The 27295-nt window shown below is 34.9% G+C and overlaps 5 protein-coding genes across 5 annotated transcripts; 2 read left to right on the forward strand and 3 right to left on the reverse strand.

Annotated features, from left to right (window-relative positions):
* Positions 1–4286, forward strand: LOC106380353 (CBL-interacting serine/threonine-protein kinase 20-like). The gene is made up of 3 exons (XM_048781704.1): positions 1–123; positions 349–609; positions 3711–4286. The coding sequence occupies exons 1-3, from the start codon at positions 1–3 to the stop codon at positions 4284–4286; spliced, it is 960 nt and encodes a 319-aa protein (XP_048637661.1).
* Positions 4287–4432: 146 nt separating this feature from the next.
* Positions 4433–6686, reverse strand: LOC106382445 (CBL-interacting serine/threonine-protein kinase 19-like). Its single transcript, XM_013822466.3, has one exon. The coding sequence runs from the start codon at positions 6507–6509 to the stop codon at positions 5067–5069; it is 1443 nt and encodes a 480-aa protein (XP_013677920.2). The 5' UTR covers positions 6510–6686; the 3' UTR covers positions 4433–5066.
* A 4868-nt stretch (positions 6687–11554) lies between these two features.
* On the forward strand, positions 11555–15036 carry LOC111198772 (calmodulin-binding receptor kinase CaMRLK). The gene is made up of 2 exons (XM_022688027.2): positions 11555–13148; positions 14253–15036. Exons 1-2 carry the CDS (start codon positions 11777–11779, stop codon positions 14870–14872), a joined length of 1992 nt encoding a protein of 663 aa, XP_022543748.2. The 5' UTR covers positions 11555–11776; the 3' UTR covers positions 14873–15036.
* Positions 15037–17286: 2250 nt separating this feature from the next.
* On the reverse strand, positions 17287–19557 carry LOC111198773 (protein ROOT PRIMORDIUM DEFECTIVE 1-like). The gene has a single exon (XM_022688028.2). The coding sequence runs from the start codon at positions 19425–19427 to the stop codon at positions 18171–18173; it is 1257 nt and encodes a 418-aa protein (XP_022543749.2). The 5' UTR covers positions 19428–19557; the 3' UTR covers positions 17287–18170.
* Positions 19558–19681: 124 nt separating this feature from the next.
* On the reverse strand, positions 19682–24025 carry LOC111198774 (ribonucleoside-diphosphate reductase large subunit). Its single transcript, XM_048781419.1, has 17 exons — positions 23558–24025; positions 23416–23477; positions 23267–23354; positions 22923–23186; positions 22595–22835; positions 22437–22513; positions 22179–22349; positions 21965–22057; positions 21724–21873; positions 21556–21642; positions 21301–21465; positions 21094–21213; positions 20793–20995; positions 20561–20710; positions 20334–20481; positions 20087–20170; positions 19682–19995 (listed from the first exon to the last, which is right to left on the reverse strand). The coding sequence occupies exons 1-17, from the start codon at positions 23783–23785 to the stop codon at positions 19876–19878; spliced, it is 2451 nt and encodes an 816-aa protein (XP_048637376.1). The 5' UTR covers positions 23786–24025; the 3' UTR covers positions 19682–19875.
* Positions 24026–27295: the final 3270 nt, after the last annotated feature.

Genomic DNA, 27295 nt, shown 5'->3' on the forward strand with positions numbered 1-27295 from the left:
ATGGATAAAAACGGTATTGTGTTGATGCAAAGATACAAATCAGGTCGTCTCCTAGGTCAAGGCACATTCGCAAAAGTTCACCACGCACGTAACCTAAAAACAGGAGAAAACGTAGCTATCAATGTAATCGACAAGAAGAAAATTGCAAAAGTCGGATTAATCAACCAAACCAAATGAGAAATCTTAGTAATGCATCTCGTCCATCACCCAAACGTCGTCTTTCTCCACGAAGTCATGGCGAGCGAAACAAAGATCTATTTCGTGATGGAATATGTTAAAGGCGGTGAGCTTTTTGACAAAATATGTAAGGGACAGCTGAAAGAAGACGTTGCTTGAAAATATTTCCAGCAATTGATCGGTGCAATCGATTATTTCCATAGCCGTGGTGTTTACCACCGTGATCTCAAACCAGAGAATCTACTTCTAGACGAAAATGACGATTTGAAAATATCTGATTTTGGTCTTAGCGCGTTGAGAGAGTCTAAGAAACAAGATGGCTTGCTACACACGACATGTGGAACACCTGCTTACGTGGCGCATGAAGTGATCTCCAAGAAAGGTTATGATGGTGCTAAAGCTGTTGTTTGGTCTTGTGGAGTTGTGTTGTACGTATTGTTAGCTGGTTTTCTTCTGTTTCATGAACAGAATCTTGTTGGAATGTATCGAAAGATATCGAAAAGCGAGTGCAGATGCCCTAACTGGTTTCCTCCTGACACTACAAGAAAACACGCCGAATTCCGACGGAGGTTCCGACGGATTAAAATTCGTCAGACGTTTGTGACGGATTTCCGACCAATTTCTGACGAAAACAAAAAATTTGAAGTCGTCGGAATTCCGTCGGCCATTTCCGACGAATTTCAGAGGAAAAATGGCTCGTCGGAATATTCCGACGACTTTTCGACGACATTCTGATAAAACATATAACCGTTGTAGTCGTCGAAAATTCGTCGGAATATACCGACGAACTTCCGACGACATTCCGATTGAGAGATATAAATGTTACCGTCGTCGGTATTCCGTCGGAATTTTCTGACGAATTTCCGACGAACCATGTTTCCGTCGGAAATCCCTCGCAAAATACCGACGACATAGCGACGACAAAGGGTTCCATTGAAGTTTGGAAATGTCCTCGGTAATTCGTCAGAATTTACCGACGATATTCCAACGAACTACACAAGTTCGTCGGAATGTCGTCGGTATATTCCGACGAATTACCGAGGACATGTGTTTCTAAAAAATTTCAAACATAAAAATCTATAAATTTAGATGCCAAAACTATGAAAATAACACATAATAAGTGTTTAGTATAGTATTAGATCACAACCGTTCAAATATAACAACTCATTAAAATATTTATGTATGCATATCATTGTTTTCATAACATCTCATCTTAACACTCATATACTTATACAATCATATTCATCTAATCTTACACTACAAATGTTACCGTCGTCGGTATTCCGTCGGAATTTTCTGACGAATTTCCGACGAACCATGTTTCCGTCGGAAATCCCTCGCAAAATACCGACGACATAGCGACGACAAAGGGTTCCATTGAAGTTTGGAAATGTCCTCGGTAATTCGTCAGAATTTACCGACGATATTCCGACGAACTATACAAGTTCGTCGGAATGTCGTCGGTATATTCCGACGAATTACCGAGGACATGCGTTTCTAAAAAATTTTAAACATAAAAATCTATAAATTTAGATGCCAAAACTATGAAAATAACACATAATAAGTGTTTAGTATAGTATTAGATCACAACCGTTCAAATATAACAACTCATTAAAATATTTATGTATGCATATCATTGTTTTCATAACATCTCATCTTAACACTCATATACTTATACAATCATATTCATCTAATCTTACACTACAAAAAATGTTGTTGTGTAAAATCGTGTTATAAAAACATTTTTATTGTTAAATCTTTATGCAAATACTATATATATTATCAAAGATTTGGATTTTGCATTTAGAAACTTGTAATCAACCCCTAAACACTAAGTCGTCGGAATTCGGTCAGAAAAAGTCGTCAGTATTCCGTCGGAATCTACTGACGGACACCAATTCCGTCGGAATTTCAATTTACCCGGGAAAACCAAACCGCGTGAAAATTTTCGCGAACCGCCAATTGGTATATATTTAATTATCCCGACGGAATACTGACGAACCTGTGTCCGTCGGAAACATTAAATATAATTACCCTTCTTCTTCCTTCTTCGTTATTTCCGCCTCCGCCTCTCTCTCAATCCTCTCCGCGATTTCTCTCCCTTTCACGGCGATTCCGACCATTCTCGAGCTCCTATCACCGGGGAATCCTCTTCTCACCCTCATATCTCTTCCCCAAACCCCAAATCATGTAAGAATCATCCCAACCTTGTTTTATCTCATTTTTTTAGGGTTTTGGAAGTTAGATCTCGGATTTTAGGTTGTTTGATTGAAAATTTTAGGATTGAATGGATAGTTTAGGATATATAAGTTAGGATTGTTGTTTGGATTGTTGTTTTAGTTTTTCTTGGAATTATTTTGTGTGTTTGTTAAAATTCAAAACGTTTTACTATTTTTAAAACGTTTTTTATTTTTAAAAACGTTTTTCAAGTTTCCAGTAATAAACTATGTATAATAAAATGTTTTTTAAAATTTTTAAAAATATTTAACAACATTTTTCTATATTTATAAAAAATTTATAATTTTGTATACATATATATATATATAAATCATGTATAATAAAAAATTTTAAAATTTTTATAATTTTTTATAAGTTTCCTGTAATAAACTATGTATAATAAAAGGTTTAATAGTTTTTTTTAAAACGTTTATAAAACCTTTTGTAAATATATAAATGAAAACATTAAAAATAGAAATGATTTGAAAAGATTTTTGATGTATTAATTTTTTTTTTAGGTCTGAGGATGTACCCCGCCCCGCAGCCCGTCTTCGACGTAGTTTGGTGAGCAGTTCCCGTGCATCGGGATCGTCTCATGAACAAAACTCGGTTCCCGCATATATTCCCGCTCCAGAAGAAGTTCAGCGCCGAGATAATGCAGAAGCTAGATCGTTTGATGTCTTCGAGTTCTTAGTTTTTTCTGCTTTTTAAAACTTTCTGAATGTTTTTTTTCTATTTCGGTTTGTATGAATTTTTAACTTTCTGAATGTTTTTTTTTATATTTCGGTTTGTATGAATTTAAATTCTATAATATTATTAGTTTTAAATTTCAGATTTTATTTATTTATTAATTAATTTTTAATATAAAAAATATATAAAAATGCAAAATTAATTCGTATTTAAAATTGATATATTCCGACGAATTGAGGGCGTCGGAATATACCGACGAACGAAGTCGTCGGAAAATACCGACGGAGAAGGTTCCTCGGAAAATTCCGACGAACCATAGTCCGTCGGTATTTTCCGAGGACTCGGTTCGTCGGTATAGTCCGAGGAACGTGCTCCTTCGGTATATAGTTTTTCCGATGAACTCTGGTCTCGTGTGTCCGCATCGGAATATCGTCGGAAGTTCGTCAGAATGACGTTTCTCGGTATTCGTCAGAAAGTCGTCGGAAGGTCTGACGAAATTCCGACGAATCTTTTTTTTCCGACGAAATTATACCGACGGATTGGTTCGTCAGAAATTCGTCAGGATCGGTCTATTCCGACGAATTTCTGACGATTTCGGCCATCAGAATCCCCCTGTTTTCTTGTAGTGTGAGGTCAAGAAGCTATTATCTAGGATCTTGGATCCTAACCCTAATTCACGAATCAAGATTGACAAAATCATGGGGAACTCTTGTTTTCAAAATGGTTTCAAGAAGATTGAAGCGCCTAAATCGCTTGATAGTCATCAGATAGAATCTCTAATGAGCAACGTGCATACAGCATTTCCAGTGCAGCCGATGTGTTACAACGCATTTGACCTAATATCTTCGCTGTCTCACGGGTTTGATCTCTCGGGGTTGTTTGAGAAAGAAAAGAGATCAGAATCAATGTTTACGACAAAGAAGGAACCGAAAGAGATAGTGTCGAAGTTTGAAGAGATAGCTACGAGTAGTGAGAGATTTGATTTGAAGAAGATCAATGTAGGAGTGATCAAGATGGAAGATAGAAGAGAAGGAAGAAAAGGACAAGTTGCGATTGAGGTTGAGATATTTGAAGTGACAAAGCGTTTTAATATGGTTGAGTTTAATAAAAGTGGAGGTGCTACGATGGAGTATAAACAGTTTTGTGATCGTGAGCTTAAGCCTTCCTTGAAAGATATTGTTTGGAAATGGCAAGGAAACTAGCAACAAGGAGAAACATTGTTTAATGTGATATCTTTCCTATTTGTTTTTCTTTAATTTGATTACTTGCTTTTATTCATTGTGTGTGAAATCTGTGATTTACGATAATGAATGATGCAATTATATCAAGATTTTAGTGTGTTCAACATGGACATAAAAGAAATAAAATAAAGGATAGTAACACAAGACGATATATTTTTTGGTCCAAGGAGATTTTGATCGCAAAATAATGAATTTGATCACGCTAATAAGATTTTATCACGATTAAGTCCTTCAAGTCCATGTTTGATTGATAGGGACTGATTGGAATCAAATAAGGCAAGTCACGGACAACAAACCTACCATGGGTATGCAGTCTTAGAAACTCTTGGAACATTCACGGAACCACCATAGCTGAGTTTTCACATTCATTCTTTTGGTCGTTTGATACGAGAAAAGTTCGCTCTATGGCTTTTGAATACGTACTTTATTTTTGGGAATGCATAAAAACACTTTTTGAGTAAAATGTGTTTACACATTTTGAATCTCTACATCGAAAATGCATCAATTCCAACCCCACACCAAAATACGAAAAGATCAATACGCGAAAAAGTAACTTGTTTTATTCGATCTTTATACATCAAGACTCATATATCTCACCACTCTCTTTAGCTCTAAAGTCTGATGTCTCTTACACCAAGCAAGGAACAAGAAGATCACAATCTCGAACCAAAACCTAAACCAATAAGCAGCTTCAAAAATCCAGTTGAAAAAAGAAAACAGAAAAAAACAATTTTCATCTTCCTAATCAGTATCAGAAAGCATATAAGCTGGCAAAGAACGTGACGCAGAAACCGCTTCTCCATTATCCGCACTCAAATTCTGCAACTTCGGTTTCACTTCCTTATTACAAAACTCATCATACTCCACTTTATCACCACCCTTCTTCTTCATCTCAACAACAACCAAAGCTGGAGTCAACTCAAATATCTCAGCAGCAATAGTCAACGGACCATTCACACTCCCTTCTCTCGAACCTTCAAGACTCATTCTACAATCCTTCTTCCTCACGGTAAAGCTCACAACCTTCGCAATCTCCTCCAGCTTCGATATAATCTGGTTAACCGGAGCCCCGGACACAAACCTCGACCCTTCACCATCATCATCAAACAAACCGGAAAGATCAAAACCGGGAGAAAACGAAATGAGATCAAAAGCATTCAAACTAGCCGGTCTAGGCATCAACGGCATTGATCTTCTCCTAGCGTCAACCGACTCAAACTCCGACTCAGACACCGTGGAAGACCGTTCGGACACCGATTCGACCGACTCGATATCATCGTCAGCGCTAGAGAGCTTGTGATCATCCTCAACGTAGAACTTAATATGTTTAAACCCTTTTTTGAACCAACCAGTCTCCATAATCTGCGGCATTGTAAACCGTCTCTCCGGTTTAGTCTCGAGCATTCGAATCAATAACCGGTTAATCTCAACCGGGAACCATCTAGGGCACCTGAAGTCTCCTCTGTAAATCTTTTTATACATAGCCATAACGTTCCGATCGTGGAAAGGGAGGAACCCCGCCATCAACACAAAGAGGATCACTCCGCACGACCAGATGTCCACCTTAGCTCCGTCGTAGCCTTTCCTCGCGAGAACCTCCGGTGCCACGTAAGCAGGGGTCCCGCAGAATGTGTGGAAGAGACCGTCTTGTCGTATCTGATCAGAGACCGCGCTGAGACCGAAGTCTGAGACCTTCAGGTTCCCGTGCTCGTCCAGGAGGAGATTCTCCGGTTTGAGGTCGCGGTGGTAAACGCCGCGGAAGTGGCAGAAGGACACGGCGGAGATGAGCTGCTGGAAGTATTTACGGGCGATGTCTTCTTTAAGCCTCCCTTTGGCGACTTTGTTGAAGAGCTCGCCGCCTCTGACGTACTCCATGACGAAGTAGATCTTGGACTTGGTGGCCATGACCTCGAAGAGCTGGACGATGTTCGGGTGGCGGACGCGGCGGAGGATGGAGATCTCGCGTTTGATGTGTGCGATCAAACCGCTTTTGAGGACTTTCTCTTTGTCGATCACTTTGATCGCGACGCTTTCTCCGGTGGTTGCGTTGCGCGCAAGGTACACCTTGGCGAAGGTTCCGTGGCCGAGAAGTCTTCCCATTTCGTATTTGCCCAGGATTAGAGCTTGTGTGTTGCTCTTATCCTTCTTCTTCATAGATTTTACTTTTCTCAGCAATTCCGCCATTTGAAACGAGAGGTTTTTGGTCTCTTTCGTTGTGAAATGGTAGAAGAAGATAATCTTTCTCTCTCCCTCTCGCCTTCCTTTGCGTATTCTTTGCTTTGTCTATGTTCTGTTTTTAGGAGGTTTACCAGAAATAGAATTCTTCTTTGTGTATATTTGGAAACTTGTTTCCGAATTGCTATGCAAATTAATCTCGCTTCTAGTCCCGACACCATCTATGTATGTAGTAGCCAATAGATCCATTTGTTTACTTTTTTTAGTTAATGCCTTTAATTGGCAAGAACATGTTAGAAAAGTTCATTTTGGCCAATGGATGGATAGAAAAAAAAAATATAAATTTTATATTGGATTTATATTTTTCTTAATACAGGTTATGATCGTCGGTTTTTTTATATATATTTTTTATTTGTGTTGTAAGCTTAATTATAATATTGTTGACCTTATATATAGATTTATGAATCTAAATTAATAAAGAGTTAATGTATGATTAATGGAAAAAACATATCAATAATGGCTAAGAAGCGTGTTTTAAAAGATGGGTCAGACTGATTATTCAAAGTGGTAAGAATTTTTTTTAAACAGTTAAAGAAATCACCAATCAAATCAAATGTAATATTCGAGTTGAAATTAAGAGACACAAATAAAGATAAATTTGAATTTCTAAATAGCTTTTTAAAATGGGGGGGGGGGGAGCTTGACACATGCATCTAGTGTCAAGTTAAAGTTAACAAATTAATGAAGAAAAAAAGGTTAAAGTTAATGAAGAAAAATATATATAAAGAAGCAATAGAAGGGGAGTTTAGGTTAAGCATTTGCACTGCTACTGACCATTTCCTAATACAATTTATTAAGGAGTAGAGAACAAAAATGATCATCATAACTTGGTTACTAAAATCAGGAATTGGCGCTATAAAATGTATTCAGTTATAATAACTTACTAATATTTTCTTTGGAAATGAGACATGGTTTATGTCACTATCATTGTAATGGTATCAAGTTTATATCTTCTATGAGTTTGCTTACACATTTTGTCAAAACAAATTAACAGCTGTGAATAAATGTAGCAATCAGATGCGAGATAATGAACGTGTAGATCAAATGGCAGTTTTCTATTAAAATTTAACACCACACAGTAGAAAATAGCAATGATGTACTAATTGGTAGAAAGGTGCTTAGTCCTATTCCACATGACTAACTCCGAAATTTAAGTAACACATTATAATTAACAAAAAAAGTTAATCAGAATACTTAACGTTGCTACATGTTTATTGCCGATAAAGGTCCGTGATATCGTAAGTCCACGAAACAAAACGATCAAAATTTAAAGATACACAAACTAAAAAAGCTTTCACTTGTCGTGAAATTGAACTAAATGGTGTTTCTGTTAGTTTACCAAACGCAACTAACAAAATCGTATTAAACATCATTAAGAATACCATAAATATTTAAATCGGTGGTTTATATGGACCGTACATTTCGATAATAACGTGCACGTATCAGGTCACGCTGGTAGTTTAGCCAGGTGTGATTCGTGTGAACCAGAGTAATTACTCGCAATTTTATTCATGTAACCTTTTCTCGACTGACACTCAAGAAATGATCACACATACACGCACACACATAATAAATCATGTAAGCTTTTCTCTTTTGAGATTTGGGCTCGCCATAAAAAGGGAAGAGATTCAGGTTAATGCATGAATCATTTACGTGAATACAGAATTATGGACAATTGGGCTAGACTCTATTTTCTTTCATATGGGCCTACAAATTCCAGATAAATGAATTAGGCCAGTCCTACAACTGTTAAGCTCCAGTCAAAGCTCCAGTCAATTTAGATGTAGTATTACATGAGAATAGTAACCAAAATTCAATAAAACAGAACAAGATCGCACACACATATAAGCACATGGGCCAACCTTGTTGGAGGTGGGGTGAGAGTGGTTTAAGGGATAAATGATAAAATAAGGAATGTGGATTAACTTTTAGGTTGGGTTGCTCAAGGAGAATGTGAATATGTTAGATACTTTGTGGAATATTAGTTGGCATTCTATGGATCTTTTTGTCTTGGGATTTAGTGGATTTGTTTGGAATTTCTCGATCTCATTCTTTCTTTAGTTGTTATTCCAAGGTTATTTTAGTGCCATTAGTTTATACTTTACAAAAAAAGTACATGTTTTTAGACTTATAATACTCTCGACTTAGTCTTGTGAAGAAGGGGAGACCAAGGCAAAGAGTTTTCAGCAAATTCATTACTTACTAATCGAAAACAAAACCCCAGGATCATAAATTTCGTTGTTGTAAGATTAATAATATGGTCATAAACCTAAAAATGGATTAGTAATTAACCGCGTACATATATGTGTTATATGATCTAAAACTTCTTTTAAAAGGTCGATAAATAATTTAATTAAGATGTTACGGAGCCCGAATTATTAACATATTATTGGCATGTGATTAACGACTGTAGGGGAAATAACTACAAAATATTAACACTAGAAAATATTACAAGAAAATCTGAGGCAGCCGATTCCTTTGTTGCACAGTTATCCGAAATAAAAAACCGAACAAATACCAAACTGATAAATTGTAATCAAACCAAAAACTAAATGAGTATCCGGATTTTTAAAACATAGATTTTGTGCCTAATCTTTTCAGTTATTAAAAAAAATCAAATATCTTTAAAATACTATTTATTAACCGTATTACCAAAAACTTTTTTTTATCCAAAATAGTTAAATTATCCGAATTAGATAACATTTCAATCCAAATAATCTGAATTATCCAATATTTGATATTAAATCTGATCATTGTTCAATGTTTTTATCCATATTATCTGAAATTATTTGGAAAACCGTAACCAAACCAAAATCAATTTAGACCTAATTTTTAGATATTGGTCAATTCTCAATTTTGTTACCTAAACCAAAACAAAAGTTAAAATAAATGAACCAAATTATATCAATAATGAATGGTTCCTAAATAAATATGCCAATCAAAATCGCATCAGAGCGCCCATGCCTAGTTGCATGTACCATATATTATGCACGAAAATACGTCCACTATAACATTAAACTATAGTCTTTCTCCGGCGGACTTTTTTCCTTAATGTCATAAAAGATATGCAAATGTTGAAATTTATAACACTAATATTAAATTCACATAATTCGACGCACCTCAGAATTTGTGTTGTTTCTCATGGGAATGTTTTGGACCGCGATACCACCACGATTGTCAATACAATCAAACCCCCCCCCCCCCCCCCCCCCTCCTTTTTTTTTTGAGAAAGGGCTTTTCACAGTCGAACTATGTATGTCGTAATTTTAAAAACGTTGTACGTAAAATAAGTTAAAACAGCTAACTGTAAGTTAACGTAAATTCTGATACTTCAATAACCCAAAAACTAGATCACTGTGACTTTATTTAGACGTCAACTACTGCACCATTATTTACTTTCAACAAAACCATCAACAAATAATTGATCATAATAAATATAACCATTTATTACAAGGCGAATAGAGTAATACTACTCCATTAGTATATTCTGAAAACACTTTTTAGTAGTAAATTTATATGATACCGAACTCACAACACGAATGAAATTAGATAGTTAAATGAATTTTAAAAAAATCATAGGGTCCACCGTCCACGTTTCTATTTCTCATCAGCATATGCATCAACTACCCACACAAAAGATGAGGCACCAACCAATACCCATTTGCTTACTTCACTTGAGTTTCAAAACCATATACGTCAACAACAGAGTTAAAATCCCCAAATTTTAGCAAAAAAAAAAAAACAGAGTTAAAATCGAAGTTTAGTTCTATTGTAATATTAAAAATACGCAATTTTGTTTGGCGTATAAATTTTTTTTTTTTTTTTTTTTTTTTGATAACTCTGGTATCTGGGCAGCCACAATCCCAACTATCCCCCGAAAGGGGTCCAGCGCCCCAACGGAAGGGATGTTAAATCCGTTGTGGCCAAGACTCGAACCCGGATGGCGGGCAGTACAGCTGTACTTCCTTTACCACCAAGCTACGAGCGCTTGGTTTTGGCGTATAAATTTAAACTGTCTTATTACATACACTACTAGGTTTTATTTCTGAAATTATATTTTATGAAGTATACAGATTTGTCTCTGATTGGAAAAAGGTGAATTCCATATTTTCAAGATTTCTCTTTTGATTTATCGGATACCAATCATGTACTTATCATCATTATCTTTACGAGGTTTATTTTTGCCTCTCTTTACTTTTGAAAAAGTGAAAGGCAAACTAAAGTTTCTAAAGATATATAACAATCATCTGAATCACTATAACTAGTTGATTATTTGATTCACTAATTTGAATATTTAGTTTCTATATAATTTAGTTATATATATATTTGTTGTTGTTGTTTTTGCTAAATTTTTGTATTATATTTGTTGTTGTGAAAATAGTATAATTCTACCCACTTAATCCAAGACTTGATTAATTAAAATAATTTATGTCATGTATGAACTTTAGTTTAACTTTCTCTTTTTGTTAAAGAGAAAAGAACCTTATAAAGACAATGATGGTAATAACCATGATTACAGAATCCTCAATAATCCTGTAATCGAAAAGATAAATCATTCAGTTTACCTTTAAATTAAATACTAAATATATAAGTAACTCAAAAATCTTAATTGGTTAATTCAACTAACTTATCGCAGTTACCCTTTCTAAGAAAAAAACTAACTTATCTCAGTTGCATGTTAGAGTGATAAAAGAACAGAACAAAACCGTTAATTTTAGATATTTTTCATTTTACATCATCAAATAATGTAAAACTCGTCTCATTTCTATATAAATAATTTATGAAACTCATCATCAAATATAGTGCACAAAAAAAAAAAAAAAAAAAACTCATCATCAAATATACGAAACCAAATTTCCCACAGCTAATGTCAGCCGCTGCAACACTCACCAAATCCAACACAATAAATATAAGAGTGTAAATCCAACACAATAAATACAGTATAAGATTGTAAATAGGAGTATAATAAATCGAGTAATTTACATAAAGAAATTGACTTTTATTTTTCTGTCACAACCCACGTCATCGTTGGCATTTTATCAACCGTATGTATCTTCATCTCTCTCTATTCTCTGATAAACCTCACCAGCTCCTCTCATATACAGAGAGCAGAGGATACAACCAAACCTTCTCTCTCTCTCTCCCCCCCCCCCCCATTTTTAACTTCCATGGAAGAACAATCATCAACATCAAAATAAGAAACCGAGAAAAAAAAAATGTTTTCAAGACTGCTTCTTATTCTTCTCTTCTCTTTAGTCTCTCTCTCATACTCTTCCACCGTTTCATGTCCTAACGGCACAGACTTCCGTCAGTTAACAAGAGCTTTCCGTTACGTCTCCGGTTTCAACTCCTCCTGGTTCTCTAACTGCTCCGTCGTCGTCACTCACATCGTTCTTCCGTCAAGAAAGCTAAACGGCACCGTTTCATGGACTTCGTTGCGGAATCTCACGCACTTACATGTCCTCGATCTCTCCAACAACTCTCTCGATGGCTCTGTCCCTACTTGGCTCTGGTCTAAACCCGGTCTTGTCTCAGTCGATCTTTCACGGAACCGGTTTGGTGGTTCGATACGAGTAATTCCGGTTAACGGTTCGGTTTTTTCATCAGTTAAGAAGCTGAACCTCTCGTACAACCGGTTCACTAACGCGATTAACTTAACCGGATTCGTTAACCTCACAGCTCTCGATCTCTCTCATAACAATCTCCGTGTTTTGCCTCTTGGTTTGGGTTCTCTCTCCGGTTTACACCACCTCGATATCTCGAGATGTGAAATCAATGGCAGCGTTAAACCGATTTCCGGTTTAAAATCGTTGGATTACTTGGATTTATCGGAAAACTCAATGAACGGTTCGTTCCCGGTCGATTTTCCTAATCTCAACCATCTCCGGTTCTTGAATCTATCTGCAAACCGGTTTTCCGGTTCGGTCGGGTTTGACAAATACAGAAAATTCGGCAAATCGGCGTTTTCACACGGCGGCAGTTTCGTCTTTAACGTCTCCAAGATCCCGACTCGCCACCGTCTCCATCCTCTCCCTCACCGGAATCCGCCGCCACATCATCGAAACGTCAAAGCAAACCGTTTTAAACGCACTCCGTTGGTGATTGGCTTATCTTCTTCGTTAGGAGCTCTGGTTATTCTAGTCTTCGTCGTCTCTTTGATTTTAATCCGCCGCAGATTGAGATCGGCGAGGACGAAATCGAGATGGGCGATTTCGAGTCCTGCACCGTTGGATTTCAAGATGGAGAAATCTGGACCGTTCGCTTTCGAAACGGAGTCTGGTTCGTCGTGGGTGGCGGATATAAAAGAGCCAACGGCGGCGCCGGTCGTGATGGCGTCTAAGCCGTTGATGAATCTGACGTTCAAGGATCTGATTGTTGCCACGTCACATTTCGGGACGGAGTCCGTTATATCCGACAGCACGTGTGGTCCTATTTACCGTGCCGTTCTACCCGGAGAATTACACGTGGCAATCAAAGTGCTTGAACGAATCAGAGACGTCGATCAAAACGAAGCCGTTACGGCGTTTGAAGCGCTTACACGGCTTAAGCATCCAAATCTTTTGACCCTCTCCGGTTACTGCATCGCAGGTACTATTTTTAATTATTTCCCGGTATTTGTTTTTGTTTTTGTTTTACTCATTATGACATAAGGTTTCGAAATTGACTTTAAAACCCCAGCAGGAATCACTAAGCACTGACCAAGTAACAGATGTAGAAAATAAGTACTACTATATTTTATGCATGTACAATATATGGTTTTCATATACGCTGTATGCTGTAAATGTAACAAAGTATTTTTCTTTCTTTTGACCAAATTTCTAAACAAAGTATTAACGCTAAAAACCTGACAGATTTTCTGGGCAGTAAAACTTCATGCACAAAATTAGAAAGAAACAGCTGACTTTTTTTTTTCTGAAAACAATGAATTATTGAACTCATATATAAATTTCTAAATTTTATCAGTATCCTCTGAATTTATATGGCTTATTAGTTGCTGGATTAAGTTCATTTAAACCAAAATATTTGGAGAATTGGAGTTGCTGGAAAATATCCTAACATTATTTTTTAGCTGGGTGTTGATATTTCAAAACAACAAAATATTGAGGCGTAGACGTCACTTAATGAATTTTTGTCTCTACTTTCACGGGTTTCTGGAAAAAACCATTAATGAGGCATTAAATGCTGAACGGTGTCGTATTCATTAGGAGTATGTATGTGTAATTGTGTGTGCTGTACAGACGAAAAAGGTCAGTTGCATGATAATGATACGTCACGTTAAAAAATCTAAATATTTTTGCGCCATGATTGCAAATTTTATGAATTTTCGCGACATTGACGCAAAAATGTATAATTATTCCAAAAAGTTACTCAGAAATAAAGTAATGTTTGTGAGATAGATTTCTTATGACTTATTTTTAGGGTTTATCATTTGGTCTTTTTATGATTTGACTGAGACGACTTTAGAAAATGTGCAGACAAGTCACATCCTTGGCTTTGGCACTCGAAGAGATTATGGCTTGTCCGATTATAGCGTTTTTCTTTTTTTTTTAAATCTTTTATCTTAAGAAATATGCTAGTATAATTTTTGTCCAACTATAATTATTTATTTTCTGGTCTAACTTAAGTTGCAAATTAATACTATTAATTGAGTAGAAAACATAGAATAACAAATTTTTTTTGCTGTTGTTTCAGGAAAAGAGAAGCTTATATTGTATGAATTTATGGCTACTGGCGATCTTCACCGATGGCTACACGAGCTTCCGGCGGGAGAAACCAACGTGGAAGATTGGAGCGCCGATACATGGGAGAGTCACGTTGGAGATTCATCACCGGAGAAAACAAACTGGTTGATACGTCACCGTATCGCTATTGGAGTTGCACGTGGTTTAGCCTATCTACATCATGTTGGTACCACTCATGGTCACTTAGTTGCTACCAACATCCTCTTAACCGAGACCTTAGAGCCAAGAATCTCTGATTTTGGGTTCAACAGCATCCCAAAAGCAGAAAAAGATAATAATAATAACAATGTAGAGTTCGATGTCTATTGTTTTGGGGTGATCTTGTTTGAGCTATTAACCGGGAAGCAAGGGAGTGAGGAACATGTGAAATCAGTTCGACGGTTGTTTAAGGAAAGGAGAGGAGAGGAAGCTCTTGACTCGAGGTTGCGGTTAGCTTCTGGAGAATCGGTTAATGAGATGGTCGAGAGTCTTAGAATTGGTTATTTTTGTACGGCGGAAACGTCAGGGAAACGGCCGACAATGCAACAAGTGTTGGGTCTGCTTAAAGACATTCGTACCGTCTCGCGTTGAGTTAGGAAACAAAGTTTGTATTAGGTTCCGATGTTGTTATGGACATATGTGCGAGATAATGCGTTTTTTTTCTTTGATGGGGAGATAATGCGTTTTGTCAAGTTATTATATGTTTTTGTTTGGAATTATAGGAAACGAATGTTAAAAGTTACTAATTCTGTTCATTAATGTGAGTGTTTTGTTAAAAAAAAAACAGAATATTATATCAAAGCTTATATGTTTTCATAATAAAATTTTAAAGGTATTTATAAATGTTCTTGTCAATATTTAAGTTCTTGCTTAAATAGTTTTGCAAATTGTACAGATAAATTATACATTTTGGTCAGAAAACATGAACGTTTGATAGCGAAGTTATAATATGGTGCTAATTACGAAAGGCAAAAAAAAAAAAATTACGAAAGGCATTTTTTTCATTTTAACCAAAACGTACTATATATTTGTTTTGTTTTCTATGATCAATCTTGTAAGACTTCGCTCATGTATTTGGGTGAAAAGAATACATTAATGTAAACCTTTCTTGTATACAAATTATAAAATATATAGTTTCTAATGGAAGTATAAAAATATACACTATTTGTCCATAGGAAATTATTAAATATAATATAAATTTATTAAATATATCCACAAAGTTTCTTAATTTTGTATTCAATAAATGAATTTTATTGAAGCATATTAAAATGAATTAACTACTTATCTAACTATTCAATAGTTGACAAAAAAATCTAAATATTCAATAGAAAATTACTAAATATAATATAAAAATTATGAAATATACCCAAGGAAGTATCTTAATTTTATATCATTAAATTAATTTTATTGAAGCATATTAAATGAATTAATTATTTCCAAATATTCTACTCCTAGAATATATATTTTTGGACTCGTACTACGCCACGTGAGAATAATATAGAGGGGAAAATGTTATATGAGGAAGACAAAACGAAGTGGGTAAGGTGGGAAAGTATTTGGTAAGACCATCTCCAATGGATTACTCTATTTTTTACTCTAAAATAGAGTAACTCTATAATAGAGTTTGATTTTGCTCCAATGGTACTCTATTTTAGAGTAGAAAATAGAGTGATGAACAAAAAAAAAACAAGTTACTCTATATTTGGAGTAAACCTATTTTTCACTCTATTATAAAGTGAGAAATAGAGTACCATTGGAGCATTTTCTACTCTAAACTCTATTTTAGAGTGAAAAATAGAGTGGAGTTGGAGATGCTCTAAGATAATGCTCCTGAGAAGCTGTTGAGTTTAGTTGTTTTTTTGTTAGTTTTTTCCAACGACGTGTAGCGTATTTTTTAGTCTAACCACAAATTAAGTCGCAAATATTACTAGCGTCAGTAAGACTTACCCAACCATAGTCTATAGATAACAGACTCTACTGTAAATTCAATAAATAGAGATATGTTTCTTCTGTTGTTTACAACTCATTTATTGAAAACATGAGTAATGATACAACAATAACACAATCACAAACTACTAATAATGTGCATATATTCGCAAATAAAGTTTATACTATCGTATGAAAATTTATGACTTAATTGGAAGAAGACTCTTATCTTGGCTGTCTTCATTTTTTTTTGGCCGTCTTCATTTTGTTTTATATATTCCACAATTTTTCTTCTCTTCTCTTTGTTTTGTTATGAATTCCACTTTATTCCGCTTTCAATGATTTTTTTTATAAACTAATATTTTGTTTTCTTTTCATTATTATCATGTTTCGATGCGGATATTCTTCTCATTCACCAAAAGAGATAGTATAAAAAGTAAAAACACTTAATATATTCTTAGCACTTCCGTCACGTCTATTTCTTCACATCCTTTCATTCTCTTCTTGACTTTCTTTTTCACCCTTTGGGATTTGATTAAAACTTTTACTTTCTCTTTGAATAGTAAATAAATTATTTGCTTTGATTCTCCTTTTCTTTATATGGTATTTAACTTTCACATAGATATTTCTTTATGTTCTTTAGTCATATAGTTGCAGGTTTTATAAGAACAAATATTTTTAAAGAGTAGAGAATGGAGTTACTGAGCTAACTATAGTGCTTTTGGTCTTATAAACACTTCCAGAATTCTATTTACCAAGTAAAATGCTAATAAAGCTTAGGGCTTTCTCTATCAAACATAACTTTGATGATATCCCCAAGTTGTAATATAAGCTACAATTGGGCCTTCACAAATACGAGCCCACACTAACACTGTTTATATGTGTAATGAGCCCTTTTGGGGTTCTTAAGCAGTACAAAACGTTAGTTACTGAAAAGTTTTTGTCGGAAGAGAAGTATTTTTCCTTCTACTATTTTTCTTCTGTTTAAGAAATAAGAACTTAGAAAAATCTTCTCAATGTCTTAAACTTTTCTCTTATTTGCTTTATTTTTATTTTTCAGCTTGAAGCTTGTGCACATCACCAGAGTCAGTTAAAAAGTTGATACCAGACCATATCAAGAGACAGTTAGGTCTTAGTTTCTTGCATTAAACCGGGACATAAGATATGACAAGACAGGCAACATCAAGAAGGTAATTGCACCTGTATGTGTACCATTAAAGGGGTAGATGAGAGTTAAAACAATGAATTTAAAGCTCTCACAGTGCGGAAAAGAGGGTAAAGGTATTGCATAGAGTGGTCAAGTCAAAGCATAGTTGTGGCCATGTATTTCATCAATCTAGACCACAAGCAAAGTAGATGCATGTGTTGGAGTTTTTGCAGTTACTTTGGGTTCTTACGGTAATTTTGATGTAATCTTCACTCTGTGGATGTTATTACTAAGTTTGTTTATGGCTTTGTTTTGGGTCAAAACCAAGTTTGTTTATGCCTTCTCAAACAAAGCCAGTGAATTTCTGATGAATTTCCATGAGTGAGGAACTCAAGTATTATTTTTCTAAAAAAATTCTTAGATCAAAATTCATCAAATCTTGTTTGCTACAATTTCATCCACATCACACTAATGGCTACAAAACTAATGTGTGTGAAGACATAAGACAGGAAAGATCATTGGGCCAAGCTACCTCTCTTTTGCAGCAGACACTAAAAGCCAAGGTAACCTCCACAAGTAATCTTCTACTTTCTAGTTACATTCCTCTGCCTCTACATAGAATGTCGGCTGTAAGAACATTTCTTACCTCTCACAACAGTTTCTGAGACTCCTGCCCACATCAGCATCATTGTTCTCCACTTCCCTCCAACCTTCTTTCTCGAACGGCGTCTCACAAAACCAACTTCAATCTGATTTCACTTGAAAATTCAATACACATGATGAGACTTTTGCACAAACTCCACTGCATCATAGCAATCATTTCTCCAGAATTGGCAAGACCCAGTCTCCATCTCTCTCTCCTTCCCAATCTTCATCATACCTTACCTCAACATCTCTCTCCTCTTCACAAGTTTGTAACAGTTCCTTAGAGTGACGCTTTTCCAACAACACAAGCTCCAGCATCTTCCTCCGCACACTGTAAATCCGATTTGGCTCAATCAAACAGCCTTTGCTATAAGCTTCCCTAAGAAACAAAGTCTGAGTACTTCCTTTCGTGGATACATAGAAAATCCCCGGATGCTTCAGTATCACTTCCCTCAAGTTCACTTCGATCCCAAGATCCTTACGAAAATGAGCTAGTCTCTCAACTTCAACCATCTTCTCAACAGTCAAGCTCAGAAGCTCGTGGATAACCGCAACAACTCGCTTCTCGAACCTCTCTACGCTTCTTGAAATCTCCTTTCTCTCGTAAGGCTTTACATAAGGGACTCTCTGCCAGTTCCTCAACTCTTCTCTGAACCCTTTCTCAATCTTGAACCCTGTGGGGAGATTAATAGGAAACGCGTAGTTCGTCTCGAACTCACTCAACCATTTCTCTCTGTACTCAACTTCTCTCCATTCCTCAACTTTAGCCACACACAAACTCTCATCATCATCATCTCTATCAACTAGCTCTAAAGTCTCCAAATCAACTAACCTGAACTCTGTACTATACTTAGCTAATACCGAATCTCGAAAATCCTCAGGCAATCCTAACTCTTTCCTCATCAACCTTAAAGCATGAACATTCAGAACACCTTTTCTAGACATCAACAACAGCTTCTTCACCCTTCTTACAGCATCAACCTCAAACTCTCTTACAACACTCTCTTCTTCCTCAATCAAATCCCTCAGTTTCTCACTAACCCTACAACACAAATTCCTCCGACAAGGATGTGTGAAGATCTCAAAGGCGTGAGGATACTTACCCACAAAAGCTCCAACGCTTACATTCAAACCGACGATGTTCTTCCATCGAGACATAAGCTGGAGAGAGACGAAAGGACCACGCTTTTTGTTACCCATGAGTTTTGTTATCTCGAGGATGATGTTTAGCTTCCTGATGTGGACAATGAGCTTGTCTAATCGGTTGTCTCGTGTTCGGTTCTCTAACCTGGTTTGCGCTGAATCCACAGGCTTTAGCCATCTCCTCTGGTTATAAGAGTAGAGAGGAGATAAAGATGATAGCTTTGTGGGAGTTTGATGAGATAGAGCTTCTATGCTACTGTAGCTCAAAGATCTTAGAGAATTCATCTCTTCTAAATCGACAAACACATCACCATTTTTCCAAGGTTGGATTATTGAATTAGGGCTTCACTGACTAGAACAAACGGCAATTTGAGAGAGAGAATAATAATCACGTAGCAGAGGAAGAAGAAGAAGAGCTGTCGATACGGGCCATAAACCGCAGGATAGGCCCAAATAAATCTACCATGGCCCATTAGATTCAAAGATAGTATAAGTTTCAGACATCCAAGGAAGGATGAAAGAAGCAGCATAAACAGACATTGAGCAACTTCTTGTTACACACTTCGCAAAGGATACTTGTTAACTTTCACACACGACACGAATAACAAGGCGGTTTTATCGGAACTAGATTACATTATATAGTACTTAAGTTAACCCTACACAAATCAACAGACGAAAAACTCACACAGACATAAAAGAGACGCAGGCTCTTTCAGACCAACTTTCGATTGTTTTAACTTCCACAAGAGAGACACTCCTCAGGGTTTGTCAAAGAGCATACCATTTGTGCCATTTTCGTCTCATTGTCTTCTTCCTTTGTTCCTTCATCCTCTTCAGTTACATTAAGCTTCTCCTGCAGTTATCACAGGCGAATGTCAACTTCGCTCACTACTCACTAGTAACTAGAGAATCACACAGTCACACAAAAGTGTTGGTTGTTTTACCTTTAGCATCGCTGTGTCTACTGTAAACTTTATTGCATCTGCTGCAGCACGTGATCGCAAGTAGTACATCCCCGTTTTCAATCCCTTTCAATATTCACAAAAATAACAATTTTGTGAGCTCGACCGCAAATCAAGACTGAATCGGAGCAAGTGAAGCGAATGCAATCATATTGAACAGATTCCTTTTTCAACATTCCTACTTACTACTGATGCAATCATTAAGTCGAGCTTTAAGATAAGTTGATACCTTTTTCCAAGTGTGGAAGTGTAAGGAAGTGAGTTTGGCAAAGTTGGGTTTGTCCATGTGTATATTCAAACTTTGGCTTTGATCTATAAAGCATCCACGATCAACCGCCATATCAACCACTGTTCTCTGCTTAATCTCCCAGACAGTCCTGAGTCATTTTGCATACAAATTAAAAAATCTGAACACATAGTAATCAGAACATAAAAAGAATTGAGGAAAATCTATACCTATAAATTGCCTTCAAGTCATCAGGAATCTCCGGGACATTTATAACAGAACCATTCTCATGTATTATCTTGTTTTTGAGCGTAGGAGACCACAGTCCCATATCAGTCAAGTCGTGAAGAAGATGCTTGTTCACAACTACGAACTCACCACTGTAAACACAGGAAATAACAAAGACTGAGAGAGCCTATGGAGAAAACCAGAAACATAACTTTGTGGAGCTTTCTTGCATACCTTAAGACTCTGCGACTATAGATGTTTGAGGTATACGGCTCAAAACATTCATTATTCCCAAGAATCTGGCTGGTTGAAGCAGTTGGCATTGGTGCTACTAAAAGAGAATTTCTAATTCCATTCTTCGAAATCATATCTCTGAGAGCAGCCCAGTCCCAGCGATCCGAAGGAATCACATTCCACATGTCAGGTTGTAGAATACCCTAAAAATCATAAGATACGCCAACCAAGCAATTAGCTCCAAGAGTTTATGTAAACGTTGAACAGATATTACAAAAAAATTGCAGGTTGAGATACATACCTTACTCACAGGACTTCCTTGGTATGTCTCATATGTACCTTCCTTAGTAGCAATCTCCGAAGATGACTTGAGTGCATGGTAGTATATGGTTTCAAATATGTCTTTGTTCAGTTGCTGAGCCTAAGATTATTACAAAAAAAAAAGCTGCTCAGACCAGAGAACAAAACTACTTTGAAAGGTTGATTCAATCATGCGAAAAAAGTTTACCTCAGGGGAATCAAATGGCATTCCGAGAAGGATAAATGCATCTGCAAGACCTTGTACACCAATACCGATAGGCCTATGACGCATGTTTGAAGTTTTAGCCGTCTCCATAGGATAGTGATTCACATCAATTATCTTATTGAGATTAACAGTAACGGTTGCAGTCACCTGAAGAAACAGAATATATGTTTTATTAAATCAACATCAAACTGCAGACATGGAAACTTATAGAAATGAGCTAAGTAATTAAGCGCTGACCTCTGCTAGCTTGTCGAAATCAAAGTAACGATTCTTTGAGCCCAAACTGCCTACAATCTTAGATGGATGTGAGTCCAAGGGGACATCCTGTTGCGAGGTGTAAGACATGTCAAGAGTTAAACAAGTGACAAAGAAAAATCAATCACTGAAACACCTTTTTAAACTCACCTTCTCCCTAACGAATCGAGGTAAAGCAATAGATGCAAGATTGCACACAGCAGTTTCTGTTGGACTTGTGTATTCTATTATTTCGGTGCATAAATTGGAAGACTTTATGGTACCCAGATTCTGCTGATTGCTTTTCCTGTTACATGAATCCTACAGTAAAATTTCAAAAAATGAAGAGTGAGAACCTGAGGTTATATAATTATACCGAGTGGCTACATACATAGTTACGAAGGTTTCTTACCTTGAAAAGCATGTATGGTGTCCCTGTTTCAACTTGGGATGTCAAGATTTCGTACCAGAGCTGCTGTGCCTGTACAACCTTCTTAGCCTTACCCTAAAGATAAAAACAACCAGAACTGGTTCAAATCCATAGAAATAGAGCATAGCTGGAATTATGATTGCAAGAGTTTGAATTCTGAAAGTGAAGTAGCAAACGCCAAGATGAAATCACTAACTTCGTTCTCATACTTGGTGTAAAGTCTCTCAAAATCTGCACCCCAACAATCTGCCAAACCTGGAGCTTCGTTAGGACAAAAGAGTGACCATTGCCCATCACTCTGGACCCTTTCCATGAAAAGATCCGGTATCCAAAGACCATAAAACAAGTCTCTAGCTCTGTGTTCTTCCTGAAATAAAAATAAAGTGTAATGTAAGAGTGGGTGAGACAAATTCCAGATTATATTGTAGGAAAGTGAATGATCTCGCGAGGGTACCTTCCCATGATTCTTCCGGAGCTCCAGAAACTCAAAAATGTCAGCATGCCATGGCTCAAGGTATACAGCAAAGGCTCCTTCACCAATTGCAAACAAAATATATATAAGACAAACAGAACTAGCAATTCAGAAACAATCATGAGCAATGAAATGTATACCCTTTCTCTTGCCACCTCCTTGGTCAACATAACGAGCAGTATCATTGAACACCCGCAGCATAGGAACAATACCATTAGATTCTCCATTAGTGCCACGAATGTAACTTCCAGTAGCACGGATGTTGTGAACAGAAACACCAATACCCCCAGCTGATTTACTTATAACCGCACACTCTTTCAATGTATCATAAATCCCCTCAATGCTATCATCCTTCATGCAGATCAGAAAGCAGCTGCTTAGCTGCAAATCCAAAACCGCACATCAGTAAAACGAATGCAGATGCGTCCAAAAAGAAAAAAAAAACAGAAAGAATAAGGGAAACATTACTTGAGCACGTGGAGTTCCAGAGTTAAAGAGAGTCGGAGATGCATGAGTGAACCAACGCTGAGACATTAAATGGTAAGTCTGGACAGCTGAATCAATATCCTGTTTATGAATGCCAACAGAAACCCTCATGAGCATGTGCTGAGGCCTTTCAACCACTTTCCCATGGACTTTCAAGAGGTATGATCTCTCAAGAGTCTTGAATCCAAAGTAGTCATATTCAAAGTCCCGGTCGTAAATGATTTCACTATCCAGACGAGTAGCATTCTGAAAAAAAATAACCAAAAGAAATGAGTAAAATTCAAAAGCAAACGTTCCATCAAAAGACAAAGCTTTATTTATTATACCTTCATAATGATCTCTAAAACATCATCAGCAATAAGAGGAGAGTCAAGTCCAGATCTCTCATTGACATGATTGTACATATCCTTAACCCTGAAGATACCCCAAAGTCAATTCACATGAATATATAATAGATAAAGAAAACAAGACTCACGTCTCTGAAAACGATTTCTTCGTATTCTTGTGGAGATTAGAGACAGCGATCCTTGCAGCCAACTGAATCACATAAACAATCAAAAGCTTAAACAACGCAATCGAGAAGGCAGTTCAAAAAAAAAAGGAATTAAGAAACCGACGGAGGCGTAATCGGGGTGGTTGGCGGTCATAGCGGCGGCAGTCTCGGCGGCTAACTCGTCGAGCTGAGTGGTGGTGACGCCTTTGTAGACGCCGGCGCAGACTTTCTGGGAGACGAGGACGGGGTCGCAGTGATCGACGCTGAGGCCATAGCTAAGCTTCTTGAGACGCGCGGTGATCTTGTCGAAGCGAACGGTTTCCTGCCTTCCGTCGCGCTTCACCACGTACATCTTCGGAGTTTTTTCTTTGGGGAATTGTGTCGAACAGTTGGTAGGCGTGTGAGTTTGATGAAATAGATTTAAAGTGAAAGCAAAGCAGAAATGGGCTTTTGGATTTAGACTTTCACCTAGCGCGCGCGTAAGTTTTAGATTTTTTCGCGCCAGCTTCCGAGAGAAGGAAGTTGAAGCGTTTACCTCGCTGAGTGTGGGTGGGCCCCAGCTCACGAGAAATGTGATACGTAGCCCGATTCTTTGCATGGGCCCAAATTAGAAGTTGACGTTTACGAATTAGCATATGTAGTAACTAAAAGCAAATCAAGTCGAGTAATTAGGAGGGAAAATGAAAAACAAGGAAAAAATGAAAAGTCAAAACAATTTTTTTCAGATTTCAAAAAACAGGAAATTGTACGCTATAGTGTCCAACAAAATTATACTTCATCCGTTCCACAAAGTTATATTTTTTTAGTACTAGGGATTAACCCGGGCTACGCCCGGGATTTTTATTTTTTTTAATTTAAGTTGTTAAATTATTTATATTTAGTTTATGATATATATTTATATAAATGTTAAGATGCATGTCATAATTAAAATTTATTTTTAAATTTTAACACGTTAAAGTAACATATTTTTTACTGTTTAAATATTTTTTGTAATTTTGTTGGCTATCTAGTTATCATATTTAGCAAAACTATCTGTTGAGTATTTGAATAAATGTTTTAGATATTTAATTAAACTGCAGAGTATTTTCGGTTCGACCACATGCTCAACAATCTATCGATCCGTAAAAAGATGGACGATCTCCTTGGCCAGGTAAGTAAAATTTTAGCAAAATATCTTTGATTTTCAAATATTAAGTATATAACTATTCTTTTGAATATTGTTTTTTAATTGTATTTTTTGATTAAATTATTGTATTATAATGTTTATGTAAATATTTTTTGTGATGTTTGAATTTGTGTTGTTCGTATACTTAACCTAGATGATATTGATGTTTAACAATTTATTGTTGTCCGGAAATAGAAAATAATGATATATCAAAAAGTATCTAATACTTGTTAAATGATAGTATAATGTAAATTACATCCATTATTTGAAAATAACCATTTGTTGTTTTTATTTTTTTAAATCAGAAATTATTTTTATTTAAAAACATTATTCATATATAATATATTAGTTTAAGTTTGAAAGATTAATCTATATATATAAATTATGTATATTTAAAAAAAAATTTAAGATATTATATATTGAGTAACTGAATAAAAGCTGAATTTCTTATCTTGAAAATCAAATATTTATATTTTTGTCTTCATGTTGTACTCATATTTATAACTCAGTATGTTTTTTAAAAAACTTAGTTTTAAGTAATAAACGAATTTAATAAATTAAATTCATCCCCTATATGTTCTGTAAACTATATTTGAAAACTCTCTAAAATTATATTTTAAGCATAATATTACTATTATTTAATTTAAGTTATTTTAAGCATAATATATGCTAAACCAACTTAAATTATATTTACAATAGGACCATCCTAAACCGGTTAATAAACCAAAAACAATACTAAACCAACATGAACCAATACCTGATTCAGCGAGGAAGGAAGTGTTTCGGGATAAGCGCTTGAATGATTATTAACTGTAATGGTTTGATCATGAAAGAGCTAGTACGAATATTAACAATAAAATTATGGATTATATTAATTTAAATTTGTAAGAATACCTTTGAGTCTATGAAAAGCAATTCAATTCCCATGAATAAGTTTGGTTTTTGAAAGTTGCGGGTTTCCCAACAATGAATCCACCTAACAAAAAGTTTGTTGTTATAAAAAATCTCTTTCAAGGTCATTAAAGGTTTTTGGGACGGCAAGAATTGATGGTAGAACCATTTTTTTGCTCGAGTGCTTTGAAGTTTTCCTTGATAGTGTGAGGTTGATGGAATAATGAGTTTTACAGGGACTTTCTTGATGTAAAACTATACATTTTTAATTTTTTTTTGTTTAATGAGTTATTTTCATTTTTATATAATTTACTACCATTTTAAGATAGATGTACATTTTAAGATCGATGTTTAAATCTTAATGTACTTTTTCCATTTTTTAAAATGTTTATTTCCATTTCTTATATTTTTTATTTACGTAATATCTATATTTTATATTTTAAAATAGATATTTAAATCTTAATGTACTTTTTCCTTTTTTTAAATTGTGTATTTACTTTTATCATATATTTTACATTTTAAGATAGATGTTTAATGCTTAATGAACTTTTTCCATTTTTTTAAAAAATTGTGTATTTACTTATTATTATAGATATAATTCATATATTATATATTTATATTATTTAATTATTATTTATTTTCCTGTATATGTATTTCCATTTCTTGTACTTTTTATTTACTTAATATCTCTATTTTACATTTTAAGATAGATGTTTAAATCTTAATGTAGGTTTTCCCTTTTTTTTTAAATTGTATATTTCCATTTGTTATACTTTCTATTTACGTAATATCTATATTTTAAATTTTAAGATATATTTTTAAATCTTAATGTAATTTTCCATTTTTTAAATTGGGTATTTTCTTATATTATATATTTATTTATTATTTATTTTTCTTTATATTGTGTATTTCTATTTCTTATACTTTCTATTTACTAATAATTTTATAATTTAAGATAGATTTACATTTTAAGATAGATGTTTAAATACTAATGTACTTTTTCCATTTTTTAAATTGTGTATTTTCTTTTCTTATACTTTCTATTTGCGTAATATCTATATTTTATATTTGAAGATAGATGTTTAAATCTTAATATACTTTTTCCATTGTTTTTAAGTTGTGTATTTTTTTTCTTATACTTTCTATTTACTTAATATCTATATTTTACATTTCAAGATTGATGTTTAATATTTAATGTACTCTTTCCATTTTTTAAAAATTGTGCATGTACTTATTATTGTATATATAATTCGTATATTTATATATTTATAAAATTTACTTATTATTTATTTTTCTATATATTGAGTATTTCTCTTTCTTATACTTTATATTTAGTTAATATCTATATTTTATATTTTAAGATAGATGTTTAAATCTTAATGTATTTTTACATTTTTAATGTAAAACGGCAATGTTTAATAGAATAAGTTGGACAAATAGTCAAATAGTTATATTTATGTTTTTTTCTTTTTTTATAAAATGATAATGTTACATTATGGAGATAAGCCGCTTTTTTTTAGTGAAAAATGAAAATCTTACATATGTTTAATGTAGTTTTTCTATTTTTTTATGTTGTATGTTTACATATTATTGTTATTTTTAAATGTAAAATGGTAATATTACATATTTTTAATGTAGTATTTTCATTTTTTTTATGTTGTATGTTTATATATTATTTATTCTTTTCGAAATTATATATAATGTTTTTTTTACAAAATAGTAATTTTACATTATGGAGATAAACCGTCTCTTTTTAGTGAAAAATGGTAATCTTACATATGTTTAATGTAGTTTTTCTATTTTTTA

This window comes from Brassica napus, chromosome A6 (assembly GCF_020379485.1).
Source record: "Brassica napus cultivar Da-Ae chromosome A6, Da-Ae, whole genome shotgun sequence".
In the NCBI taxonomy this organism is placed as follows: Eukaryota; Viridiplantae; Streptophyta; class Magnoliopsida; order Brassicales; family Brassicaceae; genus Brassica; species Brassica napus.

Bases quoted from the DNA above. Each gene is read 5' to 3' on its own strand.
- LOC106380353 (XM_048781704.1), top strand. From the start codon at position 1: ATGGATAAAAACGGTATTGTGTTGATGCAAAGATACAAATCAGGTCGT. The intron at 124-348 runs GTAATCGACAAG...AAATATTTCCAG, and splicing joins GAGAAAACGTAGCTATCAAT to CAATTGATCGGTGCAATCGA. The intron at 610-3,710 runs GTATTGTTAGCT...GTTTTCTTGTAG, and splicing joins CTTGTGGAGTTGTGTTGTAC to TGTGAGGTCAAGAAGCTATT.
- LOC106382445 (XM_013822466.3), bottom strand. From the start codon at position 6,509: ATGGCGGAATTGCTGAGAAAAGTAAAATCTATGAAGAAGAAGGATAAG.
- LOC111198774 (XM_048781419.1), bottom strand. From the start codon at position 23,785: ATGTACGTGGTGAAGCGCGACGGAAGGCAGGAAACCGTTCGCTTCGAC. The intron at 22,836-22,922 runs GTAATGTTTCCC...TTGGATTTGCAG, and splicing joins CTGGAACTCCACGTGCTCAA to CTAAGCAGCTGCTTTCTGAT. The intron at 20,171-20,333 runs GTATCAACTTAT...GAATATTGAAAG, and splicing joins ACTTCCACACTTGGAAAAAG to GGATTGAAAACGGGGATGTA.
- LOC111198773 (XM_022688028.2), bottom strand. From the start codon at position 19,427: ATGAATTCTCTAAGATCTTTGAGCTACAGTAGCATAGAAGCTCTATCT.
- LOC111198772 (XM_022688027.2), top strand. From the start codon at position 11,777: ATGTTTTCAAGACTGCTTCTTATTCTTCTCTTCTCTTTAGTCTCTCTC. The intron at 13,149-14,252 runs GTACTATTTTTA...CTGTTGTTTCAG, and splicing joins CTCCGGTTACTGCATCGCAG to GAAAAGAGAAGCTTATATTG.